General features: G+C 51.5%; 2 protein-coding genes across 7 annotated transcripts in view; one reads left to right on the top strand and one right to left on the bottom strand.

Annotated features, from left to right (window-relative positions):
- LOC105092694 (carboxyl-terminal PDZ ligand of neuronal nitric oxide synthase protein) overlaps positions 1-23,224 on the top strand; it is a 281,400-nt gene that overhangs the window by 252,797 nt on the left and 5,379 nt on the right. For all 6 annotated transcript variants that reach the window (XM_010984410.3, XM_010984411.3, XM_064477935.1 and 3 more), the window contains 3 exons: positions 1,251-1,430; positions 8,287-8,452; positions 9,904-10,056. In XM_010984410.3, coding sequence (XP_010982712.1) covers positions 1,251-1,430; positions 8,287-8,452; positions 9,904-10,056 — 499 coding nt within the window. The remainder of the gene's footprint in view (positions 1-1,250; positions 1,431-8,286; positions 8,453-9,903; positions 10,057-23,224) is intronic.
- Positions 16,421-19,057, bottom strand: SPATA46 (spermatogenesis associated 46). The gene is made up of 3 exons (XM_010984409.3): positions 18,955-19,057; positions 17,636-17,749; positions 16,421-17,000 (listed from the first exon to the last, which is right to left on the bottom strand). Exons 1-3 carry the CDS (start codon positions 19,055-19,057, stop codon positions 16,474-16,476), a joined length of 744 nt encoding a protein of 247 aa, XP_010982711.2. The 3' UTR covers positions 16,421-16,473.

The following is a 23,224-nucleotide window of genomic DNA, read 5'->3' on the forward strand; positions in this document are numbered from 1 at the left end:
GGGCCAGAGTGCGTGGGCTTCCTCTGCCGGCAGCTGGCAGTTGTGTGCCTTTGCTGCTCCTGTGTAACAGCACTGGGGAGACTGGGAATTGGCCCATTGGAGGTTAGAAACTGCAGGACCACCTCAGGCATCATCACCTCCAACCTCACATCTTACGAGTGAGAAGATGGACACCCCAAGGAGTTCCTGATATGATCCAGGTTAAGAAACTAAGAACCTGAGACCAAATTCCAGCCAGAAGACAAAACAAACAAACAACACCCCTACTCCACCCCTCTCCCCACACACAGAAGGAAAATCCTGACAAATTGCCCTTCTCTTGGATTCCCAGCCAGTTCCATCTTTCGCCATCATGCACTGCCTTTTCTCGGATGGAGGTCGTCAGGCTAGTTCAGTAGGAGGAGAAGCCTGTCCAGTTTGAAGGGCAGTACAGTTCCAGACTGTCCGCCTGGTATTTTCTTCGGCCCCCAGTTTGTACAAAAGCCCTCTGCCAGTGGGTGCCTTCCTCTTGCATATCTGAAGAGAGACCAGCAGTAGAATTGCAAGAAATAAAATCTCTCCCTGTGAACCAGACTTCTCTGGATCACAGAAGCTATCTGAGTGAAAGTGTCCAACCACCAGGAGGGAGACGGGCAGGAAGGGAACGGACGCTGCTTTCCCCTGTCAGAGAGAGCTCTGCAGAGCACTGTCCGCTTTAGTGTGCAGACTTTCTTCCCTGGTGGCGCTCGCTGTGGGAGCAGGAGGTGCTGGGCTGGCGCCCCTCCCTCACAGGCCTCTTCCTCCAGGGGCCAACTCAGGAGAACCCTGCAGACCCTGGAGGAGGAAGCCCTAAGGATCCAGTAAAGTAAAGGTGGAAGCCGCCTCCTTCCTGTTCTCATAGTGGGGTGGCAGGTCGAAATCTTTCAGAGAACTAGATCCCTCTAAGTCCAGAACCTCGGGTAACTCAACAACATGGTCTAGTTGGAAGCTATGGGCAAGAGATGGGACAGTATCAGCTGCCTTGTCTCCATCACATCCCATCAGTTACTAAGGTGTCCAAATAGGGTTTTCTGACTCTTGTCCCAACCCAGGTAGCCATACCATCTCCTCCACGGGTTCCGTCCATGGTTCTACTGAAGACACAGCATTTCCAGCTCTTGGTTATAAGTGGCCCATTTCACCCCATCCTCGTACATGCTCTGTGTATTACAGTGAGGCCCCTAAAGATGGCGCCTGCCCAGGGTCATGTCCTGTCTTCTCTTCTCCTCCAGGTTGCACCCCACCCCCAGGAGCCCATGCTCACAGCCTCACCCAGGATGCTCCTGCCCTCTTCTTCCTCGAAGCCCCCGGGCTTGGGCACGGGGACACCACTGTCCACCCACCACCAGATGCAGCTCCTCCAGCAGCTCCTCCAGCAGCAGCAGCAGCAGACACAAGTGGCTGTGGCCCAGGTTCTCCTCAGCCTCCTCCCTACTTCGCAGGCTCCACTCTCATGGGCTTGAAGCGCCTTCCCTAGCGAGGGACACAGGGCAGGTTTAAAACCTAGGGAGCTGGAGGGGATGGCTCATGCTGTTGGATCGTTGCTTGTTGGGGAACGGAGGAGGCGGGGATGGGAGAGATGGGGGATGCAGTTGAAATGGGAAGAAATGTTTTGGTTTCTCGTGTATCCCCCGCTCTGAATTGGGCTTGGCTGGCTTGGCTGGATGTTGTTGGATAATGACTTGAACTTACGAAGGAACAAGATGCATATAATTCCACCCTTCCTTTCCTGCCTTCTTCTCCTGGAGTTTGGGGTAGGCAGGGATGCCTTTGGAGTCAGAACAGGTGTGACTCCGTAATACCACTTTTAAAAGAGCTTAAAGTATGAATTTGTGCCAAACACTCTTGTGGCCGCTACCATCCTGGAATCCCACCCACCTTGTCCATACAGGTGTCCATGCCTCCGTTAGTCATCCACTCATTCCAGGCAGGATCTGATAACCATATTGTCCTTGGAGTTCATCATAATGAGATTTAACTTACAGGAACTTCGATGTAGTATTTGAGCCATAATGGGAATTGGCTTAGGTTTCAGAAGCCAAGTGCTGTTTGACCCCTGAAGACTTGTGGGGCTGCTGCTGCTTTATAAAGGAGGGGGGAGCCGACTTCCCTGCTGCTTTTAGCAGGGATTTCTTCTGCTTGCTCCCGTGGAGGGCACTGTGGTCCACATCTTCCTTGGAACTCGTGAGTCTGAGCTTCGTCTTCTCATGGGCAGTCAGGGAATGGCGAAGACTCGATCGTTTGTACCAGTAAAGGCTGAGTCCTGAGGTGAGAGTCAGACAGGATCAGGACCTGGGGTGGGCAGAGGAAGACAGTGAAGAGAGTGGGGCCAAGGGTTTGGGAGAGCTGGTGAGAGCTCTGGGAAGGCGGCTCTGTGCTTAGGCATTCTACATCTGCTTAGCCAGGCTGCCCTCTGCGGCTTTCTGCTTTCTGTAGTGAGAACAGGGAAGACTTCCCCAGGGAGCAGTTATTGATCCTTGTCATTTCTTCTGCTCACTCTTCTCATGACCCTCGGTCAAGTGAATCACCCAGACAGAGCTTTCTTTTCCCCCACATACCCCTTGAGGAAGCACCCTGCAGCCTAATCAAAATGATGCAACAACTTGGGTCTTAAAAAGACCTTCTTACAACAGTCTCGCACTGACCTGGGCCTGAGTCCCAGCCTGATGGGCACCTTTTGCAGCTGGGTTTCAAGAGAGTAGAGTCAGTGGGGCCCTGCTCCCAAGTGATTTGAACCTTTTTAAAAATCCTGATCCGGAACCAAAAGGATGTGTACTGATCCTGGGAGGATTCGCATGTGTTCCCAAAACAGCAACAAATAGGAAGAATCTCATCAATGGCTTCTTCTTATATTTGGGGGAAAAAAATCATTGTCTTTTGTCAAATGACAGAATTCATCTCCTCTAGTTAATAATGGCGCGGCAGTTCCGAGAATCCCCACCTCCGGGGTGTGAGGGCTGACGCCAGCACAAAGCCTGAGGACTCCAGCACAGGGCCAGTCGGAACTCACAGCATTTCCAAAAGTTTCCCATTGAATACAAATCCATTCTCCAATGGTGATACTTTTCTCTTTCAGCATATCAATTGCCAAGAAATTATTATTTATCTAAGAACGGGCTTGATGCATATTCATGATGAATATTATCAGAGAGGCATTTGAATTTGAAGTCACTGCTAAATAACAAAAGAAACTATTTGCAAATGTGTAATCTGTACAAGGAGATTAGTGTTGTGGCAGTCGAAGGCCCCACACTCTGTCTGCAAAGTCACAAGGCCTGTGAGAGATAACAGGTCTCCCATCGCCAGAATGAAGCCTGAGGGTGGTTCTCTGGTCCAGAATCAAGCATCTGTCTCACTGGAAGATGACTGCCCTGGCCCTATTTTAATTGCTTCTCTCCTAGAAGACAGTGAGGCTAAGGGAGGGGAAGAATGTGGTGCTTGTAGGTCATTCATGAACCTCTCTCTGTTCCAGCCACTTCCACAGGCTGGCCCCCTCAGCCTCTCATGCATTTGGAATCTGTTGATTATAGATGGGGTCCCCTGGCTGAGTCTCAGTTCGGGCAGTGACATGATTGCAAGGCCACCAGAGTGCATCAATATCCCACATTAATGAGATGACCCTGGGTAGGGTCGTAGACTTCTGAAATCTTCAAGTCAGACAGGACCTTGAGATCATCAGACAGCTTCTCCAGCCGACTTCTCTATCCCTCTCTGCATAGGTAGTCCCTTCAGTTTGCATCTTGCTTTGCTGCCCAGGAACGCAGCAGAGGTATTGCTGTACCTCTCACCTCATCTATTGTCCAGACTGATTCAGTCCTACACCAGCCGTCAGCTACGACTTTCTCTGCACCTTCCTCTCCCACTCTCTTTATAGCAATTGATCCAAAGGCTTCTTATTCGTACCCATATCTGTGGGTATAAACAGTTATAAAGGGTATGTAGGTGGATCAGTGGACAGGTCTTCTTGGCATCTTTCATGCATTTAAAAGACATCAAATCCGGCATACTTGGTTTCTCTGCACAGTGGGATTGATTTCAGTGTCTAGCATGAGGTCAGTTTTTACTTAATTCTGTCCGATTCTATTGCCACCAAACTGCAAAATGTCTGTCTTTCTTTGTTAAACCACCAGCAGTCCCCAGAATTCCAGTGGGTAATACTGTGACCTCAGCACTTCAGGTGGGAACACATTTTCCTTTTCTCTGGGCACATCTAAATCCTCCTAATGTGGCTCCTGGGAAGAGCTAAGGATAAAGACAGAGCTTCTGGGAAACAGGTGCACTCTTGGGGTCCTTTGTTGCATGATTTATGCCTCCCTCCCCCATTTATTCTCACAAGCCAGTCTGGTTCTACTGTTGTCATCGGGACCAGGCTTAGATCTCCTTCATGGTGTTCTGATTTGGTCTAAGACCTCAAGACCTCTCCCAGCCTCCCCCTAAACTGGTTCAGAGCTGGTCTAGAAAGGGTCTGCCCTGGCCCTACAGGTACATGGGCAAAGGTACTGCTCAGCTGATTCTAGGTTAGACCTCAGTGTATAAATAGTGAACCCCAAGCCCCTCAGAGCACTTTCCCCACCCAGCATGAGGCTTGCCTGGCTGCACTAGCTTCCTGCTTTTGGATGGACCAGAAGTTCAAGGGTGCAAATGAGAATATAGCCAAGCCTTGAACCAAAGCTGAGATTGTAGCTGGCACCCGCATGGCCACGGGCTGGGCCCATATAGCTCCAGAACTGATCCGGGCACTGTGGCTGACTGGCAACAGTTAAGGAGGCCAGATTCCTTCACTTTGCCAATTCCTGGCCCAACTCTTGGGGAAATTGTTAGTGCAGCTCAGTATTTGCTATTTAAAGACTCCTCTACCTGTTGCCACTTGCACTTGTTCTGAAACAAGTGCTTAGTTACTTTGCTTTGCAATTGTGTGTGCCCTAGTTATAGTCAGAGGAACAGCGCACCCCTCCGCACCCCACCCCCAGGCCCTAGATTTAGCATCCATCCTCGTGGCCTCTCCCAGTCCCCAGCGCCCTGGGTGCACTGCCCAAGTCCCTGCCTTATGCATGTGAGACAGCGCCGCCCGCCTCTGCTTGTATGTCCGGTGTGTGTGTGTGTGGGGGGGCGAATTGCTCTGGTTCTCTCCACTGCCATTTCCATGTGCCTGCTGCTCCCTAACTTCAGCCTGGCCCTGCCCCCACTTCTTACGGAGGAGCTGGAGTCCAGGCAAGTAGGCTGGAGAGCGAGTGGGCAGTGGTCTGGTGTTGCTGGGTGGGTTGAGGGTGGGTATCCGAGTTTCGGGAAGTGGCACAGAGCTGGAGGGTGACTTTGTCTGTGACCGGAATAGTGATTGCCAAAGACCCCATAGCTCTGGAAAGGCAAAGCTAACTCCTGCCTTTTCAGAAATTAATATGGCCTGCCTTTGCAAAAGGTGTTTGATGCTTTAAAAGAAGAGTGTGATGAATACAAATAAATCCCATCTGGTAGGGAGGAGGTGGTGGTATCTGCCCCTGTGGTACACGGAAGTGTGTGCACAGCTGTAGCCAACTGCCCAAGCCAAGGCTGAAAATAATGCCGCCTCATTTAGGTGCTTCAAGGCCAGACATACATATGCAAAATGCAGGGACTATAAAATTTCCTCAAATGTAAAGGAAGTGAGGCCATTTTGTCCCCACTTGGCCTGGTTTGCGTTCCCCTGTGGTGCAGACGGCTGCAGCGAGAGGTCTGAGCCTTCAGCCTGCTGCCACTTTTGATGGCTGCAGAAGCAGAAGGGCTCATTAGAGCTGGTTTGGGGCAGCGGCAACGGCATGTGCTCTCATGTTCCCAGGGTTTGAAAACACCTAAGTGTTATAACTCTGCATTTGCAAAGCTAGAATTCTTACTTAACCTAGTACAAGGAGCGTGCAAGCACAGCGTTTTCTTGTAGTACTGAGGACCAGTGGATTCGTGATGGAGACATTTAATTCGAGGTCGTCTTTTATGTATTGAGGTTACCTCCGCCACTGGAAGGGTTACCTGCAAAACAAACTTCCAACCTTTTTTCCCCTGGCTTCTGTAGAAGGGAACTCCTCTTTTGTCCCCAGTCCTAATTCTCTGACTTCCCAATGGAAATCTAGGGATGTTCTTCAGTGAACCTGTAATGAATGGCCCCCAGTACCGACTACTACATTCACCTGGACTTGGAATCATAGACTGTCTAAGCCTCTAGCCAACCTTCTTAGTTGAAAGATGGAGAAAGTGAAGTCCAGGTAGAAGTGAATTACCCAGTTATAGAGAGTAACCAACAGACTCAAGCATCCCGGTCCAGTGCTCTCAAATGGCCTCTTCTGTTGGAATGTTCAGATGTGGGATTCAGGCACCTGAGTCTATAACATGTGTGTGCAGGGAGTCCTCCAGAGATGCCAGTTAGCAGTATGCAGAGTTCTCCATCTTCTCTATTTACATGCATTGAAAGTTTTGTTCCATATTTCTGCCTAATATTTCTGTTTTGTTCCAAAGAAACTAGAAAATGGATAATTAACAATTCTGTCTGCTCAGTACATTCTTTTCAGTGATACTCTTAGTTGGAATAAGTTACATTACTTGTAGATGGAAGGTTAAGGGGGCACTTCTTGGGGGGTTCTCCCAGCAATTGTTCTGTTTCTCAGAACCAACAGGATTTGGGGAATTCTCAGGTGAACTGTCTCCATGCCTCAGTTTCCAAGGAAGATGGAGGCTTAATAGCCACCCACCATCTGATATCCAGATTAAAATCTCATTGCCACTCCTTTCCCAGTTCTCAGCCCTCTCGAGACCTTTGCTTCGTTTATACACGGCAGGAAATGAAGCTGATGTCAGTTCTGTCTTTAGCAGCTCCTCTTGGAGGACAGGTTTACTTTAGGTGCTTTAGGCGTCCTCCCCCTGGGAGAAAGATAGGCCCAACCTTGGGAGCCACTAATGGAAAGTGGCAGTTAATCTCATTAGTGGCTCCACTTAGAAGCAGAGCCAACTACAAGATCAGGTCCTGAGGACTGGGCCGGGCTAAGTGGCTGCTGCATCCAGGAGGGGCGGGCGCTGGGCTGGCAGGGCCCTCGGTCAGGCTCGGCCAGGCTGTGGGGCGGAGATGATCTTTTACAAACCCTGATGGAACTGACGGAATCTCTGGAGCAGCCTGCTCTTCAGAAACCCGGAGCACCTGTTGGCTGAGCCAGAGAGTCAGCTCTTAGGACTCCTTCCTTCTCTCTCCTCCACCCCTGGTTTCACCTGTTCCGCCCCCTCATCCTGACTCCGCCTCATGGTTTTGGTTCCAGAAAACCCTCTTTCCTGCAGGCTGCCTCAGTCCAGGCCACCAAATTTGTCAGCTCCCCCTATTCAGGGACCTGCAGAAACCTTCCATAGAGACCCCGTTATCCACATCTTAGCACAAAGATCACATTCGTGTGAATATTGTCATTGCCTTGTGACTCAGTTTCTTTAAGCCAGGGTCCTGATAGGGTCACCCCACACCTCCCTCCACTGAGCACGCGGGGTGTGCCGTTGCCAGCTGCTCTCCTTGGGTCCCCCTCCTCCCACAGACGGCGGCTCTCTGAGCTGTTCACCCAGCCCTGCCGGGGCTGCTGGTTGAGGCCCTGTTGTGAGTCAGCCAGCAGACGTTTGACCTCGACCAGGTATGAAGCAGGCTCCTAGGTTCCCAGGGAAATAAAGAGGGAATGGATGGTCAGGGAAGGAAGCTGACACACACAGACGTGAAAAGACAGGCTTGGCTCCAACCACCTCACTAACTTAGAAAGGGCCCATGTAGGGCTTCCTGTTTCTCATTACGTTTGGGTGTGAGGAAAGATTGTATGCGGGTTTACTGTGACGTTCTTCTTAGCTAGTGAGTCAGCACATCAGTTTTTCATTTTGTTTCTTAAAAGATGAGACAAAGGTACCTTCCTCAACATGGTTAATATGTTAGTTGTCAAAGGGGTTCTGACAGGGCTGGAGCAGGGGCAGGGTCTGGGGCGCAGCTTACCTTTCTTACCTTTTGCTCTTGGTGTGGGGCTTGGAGTGGTTCGTGAGTGACGCATCACAGCCCTCACTCGGGGCACAGATCCAGTGACCCGGCTGTTTTGGGCTTCTGTGAATTACCAGCCGAGGTGCCCATTTTGCCTGGACAGGGCTTATTCATCTTGAATTGGACCTGGAAGGCATCTCTGGTCCCAGCCATCCACCAGCGGCTCTCGTTTGCATTCACATCCCTCTCTTCTCTCTGTCCTGTCTTCTTGCCGCCTTCTCCGCCTCCCCATCCTCCTCCCCCTGCAGGTTCACTTGCTGAAGGACCAGCTGGCTGCTGAGGCTGCGGCGCGGCTGGAGGCCCAGGCTCGTGTGCACCAGCTCCTGCTGCAGAACAAGGACATGCTCCAGCACATCTCGCTGCTGGTCAAGCAGGTGCAGGAGCTGGAGCTGAAGCTATCAGGACAGAACGCCAGTAAGCGAGGGCCCTGCCCGATCTCATCTCCCTCTGTGCAGGCTCTAGAAGCTCGTATTCTCTTTCCTAAAGCTTTGGGTGGTGCTTTATTGGACCCCTGACCTGCCCTGATATTCCAGCAGAAAACAAAAGCGGCTCTGTTCATCCCGTCCATACGCTTCATGGAATTACAGAACGATGGGACCAGAGAAGATCTTGGCTGCCTTCTCAGCCAATGCCCAGGCTTGACCTTGAATGTCCCCGGGAGTCACCACCACAAGTTCACCTAGCCTATCCTCGATGGGAGCCTGGGCTCTGTACACCCAGAGGCTGCCTATTTCTTTCTCAGAGGCCTTTGCCAGCCCAGATGCCCTGAGCACCTGTCGTGCGCCTCATGCTCTCTGCAAGCTCACGGGAGACATCGGCCTGCTTAGTAGTTTACTCCATCTGCACTGTCACAACTCAGTAGCATAGAAAAGGCTGGTAGCAGCCTGTCAACTAAATGAACAAGGCAGAGGAGTAACTGGGCAGAGAGCTCTGCTGGTTAGCGGCAGAGGTCGCCTGGCTCCTGGCCTGAGATGCCTGCCTCTACACCCAGCCGCCTCCAGGCTGCACTGGGAAGTACCAGAAGGCAGCGCACCTCCATGCCTTCTTCTTGAGCTCATCCGTGGGTTATCTGCCTGCTGTAAGAGTAGGTTGGCTGTGGACCCACAGATACCCATTGGATCATCTCTGCTGCCAGGAACTAGTAGAATTTCATCACTCATTTAACCCTTATAGTGGTAGATGATGATGTGCCCACTTTACAGATGAGGAAATAAAGCTTAACTAGCTAGCCCACCATTACAGGACTAGCAAGGTGTGCAGCCAAGACTCAGACCCAGGTCTGATTGTATAAATGAATGCTTTCCCTATCATACCAGTAGTTCTCCCAAACTATCCTTTTCCAAAAAAAAATGGATATTTCCAGATGCAATCCACAGAGCTTCTGCATTGGTTGATCTGGGGCAGGGCTGATAACTCTATTTTTAAAGTGGCTCAAAGGTATGGACTGGGATCCACTGTACTTCATCACTGTGGAAGCCACTCCGGAGACTAATTTTTCTTTATTGAGGCTCTGTTATATTCTAATTAATGACGCTTTAAAAGGCTGCATTAAACGTTACTGCATGCTTTTAACATAGCTCTTCAGTTTCTACCACACACCCCATTCAAGACTTTCACTGGCCTGCCCAGCTCATCATGTGACTATGGTTGCCCTGCCTTTACCACCTTCCCCAAGGGCCTCCCCTCCAGCCTGGTGCGTCCCTGCTGTGTGGGGTGGGCGGAAGGGCCGCAGAGATGCAGAACCGCTGTGAGGTGCTGCTCAGTTGTCCGGAGCGTTGCGGGTTGGGGGCGGGGGTCTTCAGAGGGTGGCTTCTAAACCAACCACCTTGCTAATGTCGCCCTCACCCTCTTGTCTCCCTCTCCAGTGGGCTCCCAGGACAGTTTGCTGGAGATCACCTTCCGCTCTGGAGCCCTGCCTGTGCTCTGTGACCCCACGACCCCGAAGCCGGAGGACCTGCACTCGCCGCCCCTGGGCGCGGGCTTGGCCGACTTCGCCCACCCAGCGGGCAGCCCCTTAGGTAGGCGCGACTGCTTGGTGAAGCTGGAGTGCTTCCGCTTTCTCCCGCCCGAGGACACCCCACCCCCTGCTCAGGGCGAGCCGCTGCTCGGCAGCCTGGAGCTCATCAAGTTCCGAGAGTCGGGCATCGCCTCGGAGTATGAGTCCAACACGGACGAGAGCGAGGAGCGTGACTCGTGGTCCCAGGAGGAGCTGCCCCGCCTGCTCAACGTCCTGCAGAGGCAGGAGCTGGGCGACAGCCTGGATGATGAGATCGCCGTGTAGGTGCCGTGGGACGAGGAGTCCGAGGCAGTGGCCGAGGTGTGGAGGGGCCGAGTCTGGCTGCTGCCCGGATAGGGGCTGCCGGCTAATGTGCACTGCTGAGAATACCCCGGGGCCCGGGAGCTGACAGTTTCAGAACAGGATTAGGATTCTGCTTTGGAGGGTCAAGTGAGGAAGAAATTGGATTCCCAGAGGTGAATCAGCTCCTCTCTCCTACTTGTGACTCCTGAGGGTGGGGGCAGGGCCTCTCAGAGCCCATGGCCTTGGGAGGGGGTCCCCCTTGAGGACCACCAGGCTGCTGAAGGACCTGCTCCCTGCCTGCCTGCTGCGTCAGCCGGCCCCTCCGCTCTGTCGTGTGATGCCCCGGTAGCCCCCTCGCTCTCTGCACGTTTGTGGTCCCGACTGTGAAGGGAAGCCATCGGTACCTTCTCAGGTACTTTGTGTTTGGATGTCAGGATGCTGCCAGTTGCCTGACTCTCCCCTGACCTTCATGGGAGGAACTCCTCCAGGCCCTTGCAAGATTGTAGAGGTTGGATGCTCTGGGCTATGAAGGACAGGCGCGTCCTTTTAGTGTGAACATGGGATTGGGATGTGTCGCACTGGGTAAGCCTTCGGATGAGTTGGATCTGAACATTTTCTCTAGCTGGACGTCAGGTGTTGCCTCAGAGACTAGGAGTTTAATATTGTTCAAGGCCCTTGCCGTGAAAGAAAGCCCAGGGGACGGACAACCCCTTTGCTGCCACAGATCACTTAGGTCTGATTCCTCAGTGTGGACGCCCTGTCCACCTCCTGCCTGCAAGCCCAGCTTATCCACGTGGAGGCTGGGAAGCTGCCCCCTTTCTCCTGTGTCCTGCCTCAGGGGCTGTGCCAGCTGAAGCTTTTGTAGCACTCCTGCCTCTATGAAAGCCTCAGAGACCTGGAGCCCCCAGCCTTACCTCTCAACCTGTTCGCTCCACTGGGCCGTAGTGGTCAGTTTTTACTGCAAAAAAAACAAAAAAACAAAAAAACGAATGCAGGCTGGTAGCTGAGACCGCTCAAGTTCACTCTTCAGAATCACTGCCACTTAAGTCAGGGACCACAGCCATATCACCGTTGCCCCGTCCTCTGTGGGTGCCTGCCTCGAGCACACCAGTGAACAGTGTCACGTGCAATTCTCTTTTTACCAGCTGGGCCTTGAATAGAGGTTACCACTCGGTACAACGGGCTGACGGGCAGTGAGGGCAAGCTTTCTTGTCCTCTGACTCCAGCAAGGCCAGAAGTGGCTGTTAACAGCTTTAAAGATGCCTGAAGAGAGAGCTGAGACATGCTGGTGTTGTGTGTTTGGGGAAATAAGTCTTTATCTTGGACAACAAGCTGCAGATCCAGACTGCAGTATTGTGTGAGGATCAATTGATAAGGATGCGGTTGCCCCAGAATGGAGTTCTCCAAGCCTGACGTGGCTTTATAAAACCTAGAAATGAAAGTGCAGGTCTTTTCTTAGAGCTACAGTTGGATTTCTTCTAGACCAGAAAGTCCAAATTAAAGGAAGTAAATGCAGCTTTATGTTAGCCTTCCTTGGTGCATTAGGCTGTCAGTGGAATAGGATGGGTGGGTGTGTGTATGTGTGTGAGTGTGTGCGTGTGTGCGTGTACATGTGCTTGTATAGACACATGTGTAGGGAAGGTGTAGACGTGTGCATAGGCTTGTGAGAAGTGACCAGAGAGAAGACAATGGAGATCTCCAGAGTGTTTGAATCAGCAATAGATTTGTGTTGTTTTCCTAATGTGCATTTAATTGGAGAGGAGTGGTTCTGTTTATTTTGTTACACTTGCTAATTAATCATTAGAAGTAGGTCCGGATACACAAGGGAAGGAAGGACCACGAAACCAAAGGAGAAAGATCAGGTTTCCAGTTTGGCTGAGCCCAGCTAACTTACAAAAACCTAACCCAGGCTTCCTTGAGTGTGGGACCTCTTAGCCCATTAGAATTTTGAGTGTTCAGGAGAGTGGAAGGTCTGGCTTCTCCAGGCCCACTGCCTACAAGCAGGGGCTGAGGACAGAGGCGGAGGCCAGTGGATTAGGTGACTTGGAATGTGGTAGCAGAGGGCTTGGATGGGGCAGGGAGAAGAGTGGGTGGGGAAGATAGTTTCTAAAAGGGTCTTGAGAAGCACGCAAAGGGAAAGAAGGAAGGAGATGGAGGAGGGGTTGAAGAATTGGAGAGACTGGTTGTCTGTGCTGCTGACTTGAGACCCTCTCAAGACCCTTGCCCTCAGGGTGCTCCACAGTGGTTTCCACCTGCCTCGTCCCCCCTTCCTTTCCCCAGTTCAAGCCCTCCTGGAGCACTGGTATGTGTGTCGGCATCCTCCTCAGTGTGACCCACACCAGCACACACTTGGGGGTGTGGAGATGGAGGAGACAGAGGCCGGATCTAGGGACCATGAAAGGTCACCAGCCACTGGGCAGAAAAGGGAGCGTTGCAGACCTGATTTCCGAGCGATGTCACCCTGTCCTCTCTCCTTGCCTCTTGCTCTGCTAACTCAACTCCTGCGCTCCTCTTTTTCATCCTACTACTCTGTCCTATATGGAGGACAAGTGGACACCAGGGGCACCTCCCTTATGGTACCTGCCCCAGCCTCTCCCAGGTGCCAGCAGACTCTTGGGCACACCAGGCTGTCACTGTTGTGGGGCCAGGAAAGAATTCCTCTGCACAGAATGGACTATATATTGGGATTGGAAATTATATTCCTTATATCTCTGCTTATACCAATGCTGTCTATAAAGCCTCTTCATAGTCTCATTTCTCTTAACTGCTCTTGTTTAGGGGTTATATTCCTTTTATTTTCTCCTTGCCTGACTGCTACCCCCTGTCCTCCCCTCCAGCCCTCTACTTCCTAAAACTGTGTGGCATTAACTCTGTTGGATCAACTCTCTGGGAAAAGATTCTGTTCATGTAAGTGCACTTACTCCCTGGATGTTGTCACTAGTCTAGTGGCTTTTGCTAAATAAACCTTTCTTATTTCTAAAAGCTTTTCCATTGTCTTTTCTTGCTTCTTCCATTCTACCTGCTCCTTCTCTCCCCCTGACTTCTCGCTACTTCCCAAGCCCGATGGCATCAGCTCTGTGATGCATGGTTCCCAAGGGTGTGTGCTGTTTAGAAAGAACTCACATGTTCCCTCAGGGAGGGGAGGAGCCGGTGCCTTCAGTGGCAGTTTATCCAGACCAGCCTTGCCAGGATGAGGTTATACCAATGGTTCTTACCTGGGGGGCGATTTTGCTCCCCCAAAGGATGGAAGTTTGGCGATGTCTGGAGACGCCTTTGGTTGTCACAACTCAGAAGGACGCTGTTGGCACGTAGTGGTTGGAAGCCAGGGGTGTTGCTAATACTCTACGATGCACAGAACAGCCCCTACATCAAAGGATTATCCAGCCTCAGAAGTCAGTGGGGACCAGGCTATACCCATTTTTTTTCAGACTCTCCCAAACCCAGGTCTTTTCAGACTCCAAACATCACTGAAATATATTGACCATGTCAGCAGATTTTGAGTGCTTAAAGAAGTACCTCAGAGATATTTTCAGATATAATTAAGACCATCAGGATTATAGTTTCACTGACTCCTTGACTCAGTGTCTGAAACACGTAGCTGGTGGGATTCTGAATGGGCCCATTCCAGGAATGTCCATACCAGAGACGAAACAGGCTTCTTCCCACACCTGCCTGGAAGGATCATGGTGTCGTGGCAGCACGGCTCAGCAGAGGAGCCCTGGCTCGCTGAGATGTGGGCTTTCCTGCAGGGAGTGGAAGGGGAGGAGGAGTGCTGGCGAAGAGGGGTGTTAGAGAAAGAAATAAGAAGCTGCAGGAACATCATGGAAACCAGAGTACTTTAGCCAGAGTGTGTAGCCATTTTGCAGGAAGAGGTTTTACTAAACCTGAAACCGTGTTGGGCCCAGGCCTGAAAGAAAGTTTGGAGGGTCAGATCAACCAGGTTCACATGCCCTCTGCCCTTTTCTGGCTGAGTGAGTGGAACTGGGCCTTATTTTATCATCTGTAAAATGGGGATACAGTACACCCCAGAAAGGTATAATGAAGAGTAATTGAGATTGCATTTTAAAAGCACCCAGCAGAGCGCCTGGCAGTGGCCTGGGGCACACACAGGACAGTTTACCTCCCAGTTAACTGGGAGGGGGAGGCCTTGCCGGTGCTGGTCAGGGCAGTTGTGTGCCGGGAACATTTTCTGCTGTGCTGAGACTTTACTCAGAACCCTGTACTGAGAAAGCTACTGGGGTCACAATGGTGCTACATGGAATGTGAAAGGTGGAAAGTACATTGTCCTAAGGGAGAAAACAGTTTCAGCCCCTGCCAGGCCGTGATTAGCACGTGCTGTGGCCCTTGGACTCAGTCCTTGGCCTTTGGCTGGCTTCCCCTCTTTTATTAACTGTGTTCTGTGCCTGTGGTGTGGATGCCCTGGAGGAGGGGGTGAGGCCAGGGGAGTGATTCCTCTCCCGGTTCTCCCACAGACTGAGTTGAGACCATGAGCAGCCTCCTCGACTCCACTGGTGTCCCCCTTTCTGTACCTCCTCGGGAGCCGTGTCAAGGGGACACACGTGCACAGCAGCATGTATAAGGAGAAGCCTTCTAGGGCTCAGGTGGCTTTTCCATTTAGGGAAACAGGAGTCAGTGAGGACTAAAGACTTGCCAGAGCCGCTCATCTGCCCCCTCAGGGAACAGGGCCCTGGGAGCAATGGAGTAATGTCAGGGCCGCCTGTAGACCACCCTGCCCCGAGCGGGCGGGCAGGACCCTGCGTGTCCTGGCTCCTGGCCAGCTGGAGCCTGCCTGTCAGGGAGACTCTGGGACTCCGGCTGGGTGGGAGGAGGGTGAGGAACAGGGGACGGGTGCGGGGCTGGGAGTGGTCTCACAGCGTGGGACCGGGACCTGATGGGCAAATGATACTTAGCAGGACAGTAATAAGTAGAAGCACCTCTGCTAAACCAAAAAGTGAGGCTTCAGGAAGACTTGCTGTATGACCACTGGGAGGGTAAGGGGACATCCTCCGCCCCAACCCACTGGCCAGCCCGTGGGGAGGCAGAAACGAGAGGAGGGTTGGTGTCGGGGTCCCTGAAAGGAAATGCCCCCTCACAGTGAAGCGACCCATGAGTCATCAGGGAGATGAGAGGTAAATGAGACCATCAAGCATTAAGCTTTTTTTAAAACCGCATAATGAGCAAAACATATGTCCTTGCTGCATCCCCGACGCTCATCCATGTTCTGGGTCAGAGCTGGCTGTGAGGTTTGCTCAGAAATGGAGTAAGAGTCAGGACTGTCTGCTGGGACACCTCCTGGTGATAGGAAGCAGCGTCTTCACATGTTTACCTGGCCTTTTGACACGACTCAGCAGAGTCATGTAAAGCTGTCCCCTGGGTCAAAAATGATTGTGTTCTGCCTCAGCCAGAGGTGTCACTTCCAAGTGAAGGATGGTGGTATACGTGGTGAGGAGGGGCCCCAGCCCCGTTTGCCTCTTTTCTGCCTTATGCACAGGGCATGTTGTCCTCTCCGTTCCAGCCCTCAGAAGATCTAACATCTCAGAAGATTTCAAACTGTGCAGAGATCCTGCCAATGGGGCCTTCCCCATGCCAATAGGAAAGGGCGTTCAACCCTTCTCCCTCACTGTGGGCTCTCCCCCGATGCGCGGCAAGGATCAGTCGCAGAGGGACCAGCAGGAAGGCCCAGGTTCTCATACTTGAGCTGCACCTGGAGGGCGATTAGAACACAGATGGCCAGGCCCACCCCCAGAGTTTCTGATTCAGTTGATCTGAGAGGCGTGGGAGAATTTCATTTCTAACAAATTCCCTGGGGATGCTGACATGGCTGGTTTGGGCACCTCCCTTGGAACACCACCATTTTAGGGGATATTCTCAAACTTCAGGTATTGTCTTTAAAAAACACAGAAACAGAGAGACAGAGAGAGAGAGAGGCAGGCCTAGTGTTTCTAAGCCACTATTAGCAGGAGGAGGAATGGGATGGGTACCAGGGACTGGGAAGGATAGGTGGTGCAGGGTGACCTCAGACTGGACGGAAGGCTGTCACTACCTTTATTGACGTCTCTCTAGAGACATAAATAGGCATCGTCCCTTATTTATCTGAAGGGTCCACTAACAAGACAGCTGCCACCAGCCAGCAGGATTACTTGAAAGCCCGGCAGCTGCCCGAGGAGAGCCTGTCCCCCGGCCGGGCCTTCTGCTCCTTGCCCCAGAGGGCTTTGAGCTTGCGGTAGTACACCTTGCAGCTGAAGCCCTCCTTGAAGCCCCCCTTGATGTGGCTCTTGAGGGAGTGCAGCGTCGGGTACATCCGGCAGCAGGCCACGCACTTGTAGCCGGTCTGCTGGGCAGGGTACCACCTGGAGGCTGCCAGGATGTCCTGGGATGTGATGGAGTCCGTGGAGTCCAGGCCGTGCCTGAATTTCTCGGTGGCCTCCTGGGAGCAGGTGTTCTCTGGGGAGGAAGATGACGAGCAGATGCTCTCAGCCACGTCCTCGGGGAGGCAGTTGTCCCCCTTGCCCTCGTCCCTCTGCACCTCCGGGAAGCTGTAGGCCTCCAGGTGGCTCTTTTTGTCCTTGCAGACAAAGTAGCTGTAAGGGGAGAACCAGGGCCGGTAGATGATACAGTTCTGCCTCAGCTGCTCCCCGTTCAGGGGGTCCCCCAACATGCAGTCTGCAAAGGAAAGGGCTGGGTCTGAGCCTCGGGCCAGGCAGAGCAGTGAGGCTGGGGTGGCTGAGGCCACGAGGAGAAGCAGAGAAGTCAGGGGTTACCTGTGTCCCACCCTGAGTGCAGTTCTGAGAGCAGGCAGAGGGATGGGGCAGCAGCCTAAGGCATTCTTTCCTTCTGTTTGCTTTACTACTGGGACAAATGGCAGTCTGATTTCTGGGTAGAGATTCCCCTTTAATCTCTAAGCCTGGGCATTTGTCAGGTGCGTCCCTCCCTGCGGACACCTTTCCTCTGCCTCCTCTCAGGGTAGACACAGGCGGCTTAGCAGACAACCAGACCTCTGGCCGCCTGGAGTCCCTCTTTCTGTCACCAATGGTTGCGGCCATTTTTCTGGCCTCACTATCTGCCCGCAGCAGCCCATTCAGGCAGAAGCCGCCGTTCCACACCAGCGTGAGAAACAGGAGAGGAGCAGTAGGCCTCCATAAGCCCGCGGGTCTCTGCTAAGAGAAGGACCAGGCGGGAGGCTGCAGAGGGGAAGGCAGCAAGTGGCGATCCCACGCACAGGCGCACTTCCCCTACAGGAGCAGCCCCTGCCGCCCCAGCCTCGCAGGTGCGCCCACTCACGTCAGAGGAGGCCGCACCTGGTGAGAGCACTGTGTTGTGCACCCCGTGCCGGAGAGTGCTGCTTTGGTACCGGGGTAGCAGGGCCTGAGCTGGGCTGGATGCCTCAGTGGGTAACACAGTCTTTGCAATGTCTGGGTTACAGAAGAAACACTGGTGAGCTGAGCAAGGTTGAGAGTCCTCTTCTTGGGACCCCTACTCCTCGCCCCCTCTACCCAAAACATACCTAGGGGTTCAACCTTAGTACTTTAAGACATTGCAAAGCTGACATAGGACAGTGACCTCTCTTGCACCCAGATAAACAAAGCTATTCTGGATGACCTCCTGGGGAATTCCAAATGGGCTGGTTTCATTGAGACCCAGAAAAGATCCTCTCCAAAGGAGAATTTAAGATGTGGACCAGGTGACAGCTTTCTGCCTGGCCCGTCTATCTCTTCACTCTTGCAGCTCTGTGCGTCTGTGTCTTCACTCTGCCTTGCAGACCATGGGCACTCCCCAGCACTCGAGGGCCCAGGAGAGGGAGTCTGGTCATGGGCCGCATAGCTATGTTACATGAGCCCTTTGAGGATGTGAAGCTGGTTTCTCTGATTGAATCATCTCTCACCCACAGCCAGAGAGTGTTCAGGCGGACCCTAGCTGCCTGATGGCTGCTAACACTTGGATTAAAAAACTGACTTGCCTCAAATCCTGGAGCAGTAGCTGTGCTCAGTTTGGGAAATAGATGTGTGAAAATGTCCTATGTATGGGCACATGGATGTTCAGGGGAACCTACTCCACAGAGCAGTGCTTCTCAAACTTTAATGTGTGCAGGAAGCACCTGGAGCTCTTATTAAAGATGCACATTCTGGTTCAGCAGGTCTGGGGTGGGGCCCTAAGTGATGCTGATGCTGCAGCTCCATGGACCATGCTTTGAACAGCAAGTCCTGAGGGCATTCAGCTTTATTCCACGATGCACTCATGCTCATCAGTTACCCCACCTCCTCTTAGCTTCCTACTGATGGACTAATGTTCTAGTGTAGACGTTCTCCAGCTTGTCAAAACAAGGCTAAAACTAGGACACACTCCTCACATAGACAGAGTGTCACCTTGAGACTTCATGCAGATTCAGAGGGGGAAACAACTTGACAATAAGTGTTTCCTGCATCCTTCCCTTGCCAGAAATGAATAAATGGCAGGAACGACTCACCATGAATGCAGCATTTTGAAAAATAACTTTCTCCCCATGTATAATTTGACTTTCTCACTAAATTGTTCTCCTGTAGCATGATCTGGTAGAGTACTCAATTAAAAGCTTCGAAAAGAACCACATTTTTGTGGCCCTGGTGGCACCAGAGTTTACCTGGCAAGCTGGTGGCACGTGAGGATATGATACCAGGAAAAGTGCTCAGGACAGAGGAAGAGATTCGAGGTCCTGAAATGCTGAGGAGTGAGAAGTTCTCCATATTCTGACTACCGTAGGGCATGGAGATCACACACACACACCTGCTCCCAAGAGAGCAGTTGGGTTGTCCAGACGACAAACATTCTAAGTGCAGTTGACATCACAAGAAGGCCCCGTGGTTCCACTCACCAGCGAGGTTATCCCTTTCAAAGATGGATGGAGTCTATTGCAAGATTAAAAATGTTGAAGATCATTTTGACTTGTCATTCGTCAGAGGCCTGTCTTGATGGAGAGTGCCCAGAGAGGAGGAAGGATATAGTAGAGATGTGACTGTGATGTTATCTGTTTGCCCCTCTGTTCTTTAGTGTCACTTTCTGTCTGTTTCTGTCACCACCCTCAGCTCTGGGGTCCTCTGTCCTCTCGGAATGACCTCCTTGCTTGGTTTTTCATCTGCCTAACCTCTGCTTTAGTTTCTGGTTTTTTAGTTTGGAATATATTTTTTACGTTTTCTTTGGAAATAATTTCAAACTTACAAAAAGTTGCAAAAATAACAGTACAGAGAACATCCATGTATCCTGTGTCCAGGTTTTCCTGCCATTAACATTTCACTCCATTTACTTTATCAGCTCCCTCCTCCCTCTGTGTGTATGTGTATACATTTTTTCCCCTGAGGTATTTGAAGGTAAGTGACAAATACAGTGTCCCTTTGTGCCTAAATATTTCAATGTACTTCCTAAGACTAGGGACCAGATACTCTTTTAAATGGTTGGTGCTGTTTATTTTTAGCAAATGACTAAAACACACATGGGTGGCTTGCTCAACACCATTTTGCTCATTATAAGCAATTTGCTGGTAGACTGTGAATTCAGAGTGGCAAGGTTGCCTCTTCTCTTTGCTCCGTTTTTGTCAAGTAACAACGTAGCCCGCCAGAGGGATGAAGAGTGAGGGTGAAAGATGAGCTGAAGGTGCCCCATTCTAGATCCTCACAACTGGATCCATTCAGGCCTTTAGACCTAAAGGTGGATAGGTTTGTGCTGTGTGGGAAAGCTCTGGCCCACTCTGTAAGGAGCAGCGTGTGAAGCAAATGTGGGTAAGCGTCTGCATGTGAGAGCCCAGAGTTGTCTGTATTTGTGCTTAGTTCCTAAACATTTACAGGACAGCGTGGAGAACGTGATCTCCTTGTGTGCCTCCCTCACAGCCTGGTTTGGAACGTTAGAATGAGTTGGGGTGTCAGTTGACGCCCTGTGCCTCGGCACCTTTCAGGGTACTGGTGATTTCAATTGGCCGTCGTGGTGCAGAGAATGATCATGGGTCTGGGAGTCAGCCTGAGGGAGTTTGACCCCTGCTTTGCCATCAGCTCCCTGTGTGGTGCTAGGCAGACCTTTTGCTACCTGGTTTTCCTATTTGGTTAATCTATGCACACCTTTCTGGTCTAAAATCTAATGATTTACTTGTGAAAATGAGACAGCATGGTAATGAGTGATGCACACGGGATCCCGAAGACTTAGCATTTCTCCCCGCCTTGGCCCATTCCATTCCTCCCACTGCCAGCTGGGAACTTCAGATGTACTTAGTATAAAGGGGGCTCGGGATACCAGGGGAAATACGGGAGGTTGCATCAGTGCCTGTTTGTAGAGATTTTAAAATGCGAGTCTGTTTTGGTTTAGTTATTTAAAGTGTGTGGGAGCCTGGTCATCCAGGTTTGTTGTACTCCGCACAGCAGGACCCCTGTCTTGCATGCTGTATCCTCTTGGTATGTTATTGCTGGTGGCCCAGGCAGGAGGTGACACTCCCAGAGTGATCGGTCACTACATAAAATCTCTCTCTCATTTGTTTCCCACCTGCTTTCCGAGCCCCTTTCTCGGACAGGTAAGATACCGTCTTTCTTACGGATGACTTACGTCCCCAGATGCTCACCTCTGCTTGGCTATGTGCATGCTGGGGGTGTGCTGTGGGGAGGGCCAGCTGGCTGGGATCCAGTCACCTTTCTTTCTACCATCACCATTATTTTCTGAACTACTAGGCCTCTAGTCCTGAGGAACGGAGGGACAGTGTGGGGGTCATTAGTGCCATCAGCAGGAAAGGGGCTCATGGTCCACCCCTCTGATGTGGAGATGAAGGAAGCCCCAGCCAGAGTCCTACTTTGGAGAGAAAGGCAGCTTCTCCCGCACTGACCTCCAGAGCCCCCGTGGACCACTCCCAGAGAAGGGGGTTTCGGGTGGTTTTTGTAAATGGAAAAAGGCTTTGGAATAGCTTCTCTACAGTGTCAGCCCACAGTGCAGTCAGTTTTAAGTGTTCATTTCAAAATTCAATTAAACTAATTTATTAAATGCCTACTATTGTGCAAGGCCCTATGCTGAACATTACAGACAATAAATATCACTTAAGATCCTATGTCCCATCAGGGAGCTTACCATGTAGTCATAGAGACAGGTGTATCTACCAGGAAGACAGAGAGTGGTAAAGAGAGTGAATGATGGGCTGTTTTTAAGTTACTTAAGAATTGAGTGTATACATTCTGAAGGGTAGAGAACCAAGAAGGGCAGGAAAACTACAGTGCTGCACGATCCAAAAGCTATTTATGTTTATTAGAACATGTTTCTCAAAGAATTATAATAAAAAGGGCTCACAATTTACAAATCACTGCCAGGTATTTTTGGTTACACTTTTAGAAATGAGTGTGTCTGCTCTGAAAATTCACACTAAACCGGTGAGGAAACTGCCACAGAACTACCTGAGCCGGGAAGTGACAGGGACTGGCCTTCTTCCCCAGCCTTCCTCCTTCAACACTGGCTCTGTTTTCCTGGTGGCCTGAATGCTTCTGGTTTAGGGGGAAATCATCAACTGCGTTAGTCTCCAAGGGCTTCCCTGCTAGTTCACAGAGTTCATGATTCAAAAATTAGCGGGATGTGGGATGTGGGATGTGATAGGGAAATTATGCAAAAGTGGATGACAAGGCAAGATACACCCTCTCAGGAGAAGACTCAAGAGTTGACACCCCTGTTGTGGGACAAGCTGGGAAGCCCCGCTAGTCGGGTGGGCCTGCACCTGGAACCCAGCCACCCAAACCAGGCTCTGTACCCTGCATCCCAGGGATGCTCGGGTCGAGTTCCCAGTGTGTCTCCCACGGTGGTGTTTTCCCTCCACCACGTGGGTGAGGGGCAGTTACGGAGGTGAAGACTGTGGGTTCATCCACAGAGGGGGATCTTCACTCTTCCCCCAGCTTCCTCCTGCCACCCAAAGAGACCCTTAGAATATGGCTCATCAAGGTAGTTGGCTCGGGGGGGAGGGTATAGCTCAGTGGCAGAGTGCACACTGAGCATGCATGAGGTCCTGGGTTCAATTTCTAGTACCTCTATTAAAATAAATAAACCTAATTAAACCCCCTCCCCAATTAAAAAAAAAAAAAAGATGGTTGACTCAGAAGGGATGACTCTGCTTAAAACCACAATAAAGAGAAATGCTTTCCGAGGCCCAGGATTCAGCAGTGCAGGGCAGAGAACTGCTTTGTACAGAAGTTCAACAGAAAAAAAGGTACACCCTGACTTCAGTTACTCTTAGGATGGCTCAGCGAGGACAGTCACTTAGCAGAGGTGTTGACAAGGAGAGGAGCCCATGACCAAATGTAACCTCTCCTCCATCCAGATTGATAAAATGTCTAGAGCATTCAGTAAGGACAGCAACCTCAAGTCTGCTTCCAAGGCCCCAGAGTGGATCTGGCTACACTGAGGCCCGGGCTGGATTTCCAGGTGGGAAGAGGCCCTGTGCAAGTGTGTGGACAGCGCAGTTTAGAGCCCTGAGCTCCGGCTGTTCCAACTGCAAACCTTGGAGCTGCTGTAGTCTGGGCCTCCACAATTCTCCATCTCCATCTGCAAAATGGGTCTGGAAATTCAATTTAAGGCATTTACTGAGCACCCACCACGTACCAGACCCAGGCTAGCTGTCAAGGACGCAAAGATGAGGGAGACATGGTCTCTACCCTGCAAGCGTTTATAACCTAGTGGGTCTCCTCCCAGCCCTCAGCCCTTTGAGTTAATTGTTCGAGCCAAAGAGAGATCTCTGGGACGAGACTGTCCACGAGGCATATTTAGGCAGCTGTTCCATGCAAGGCAGGGGAAGTCATGGAAAGAACGCTGAGCTTTGGGTGAGAAAACCTGAGTTCTGGTTCCAGCTACACCGGTAATTGGCCTGGGACCTCTGGCCTGGCAGTTCGTTGCTATGAGCCCTG

This window comes from Camelus dromedarius, chromosome 23, assembly GCF_036321535.1.
Source record: "Camelus dromedarius isolate mCamDro1 chromosome 23, mCamDro1.pat, whole genome shotgun sequence".
In the NCBI taxonomy this organism is placed as follows: Eukaryota; Metazoa; Chordata; class Mammalia; order Artiodactyla; family Camelidae; genus Camelus; species Camelus dromedarius.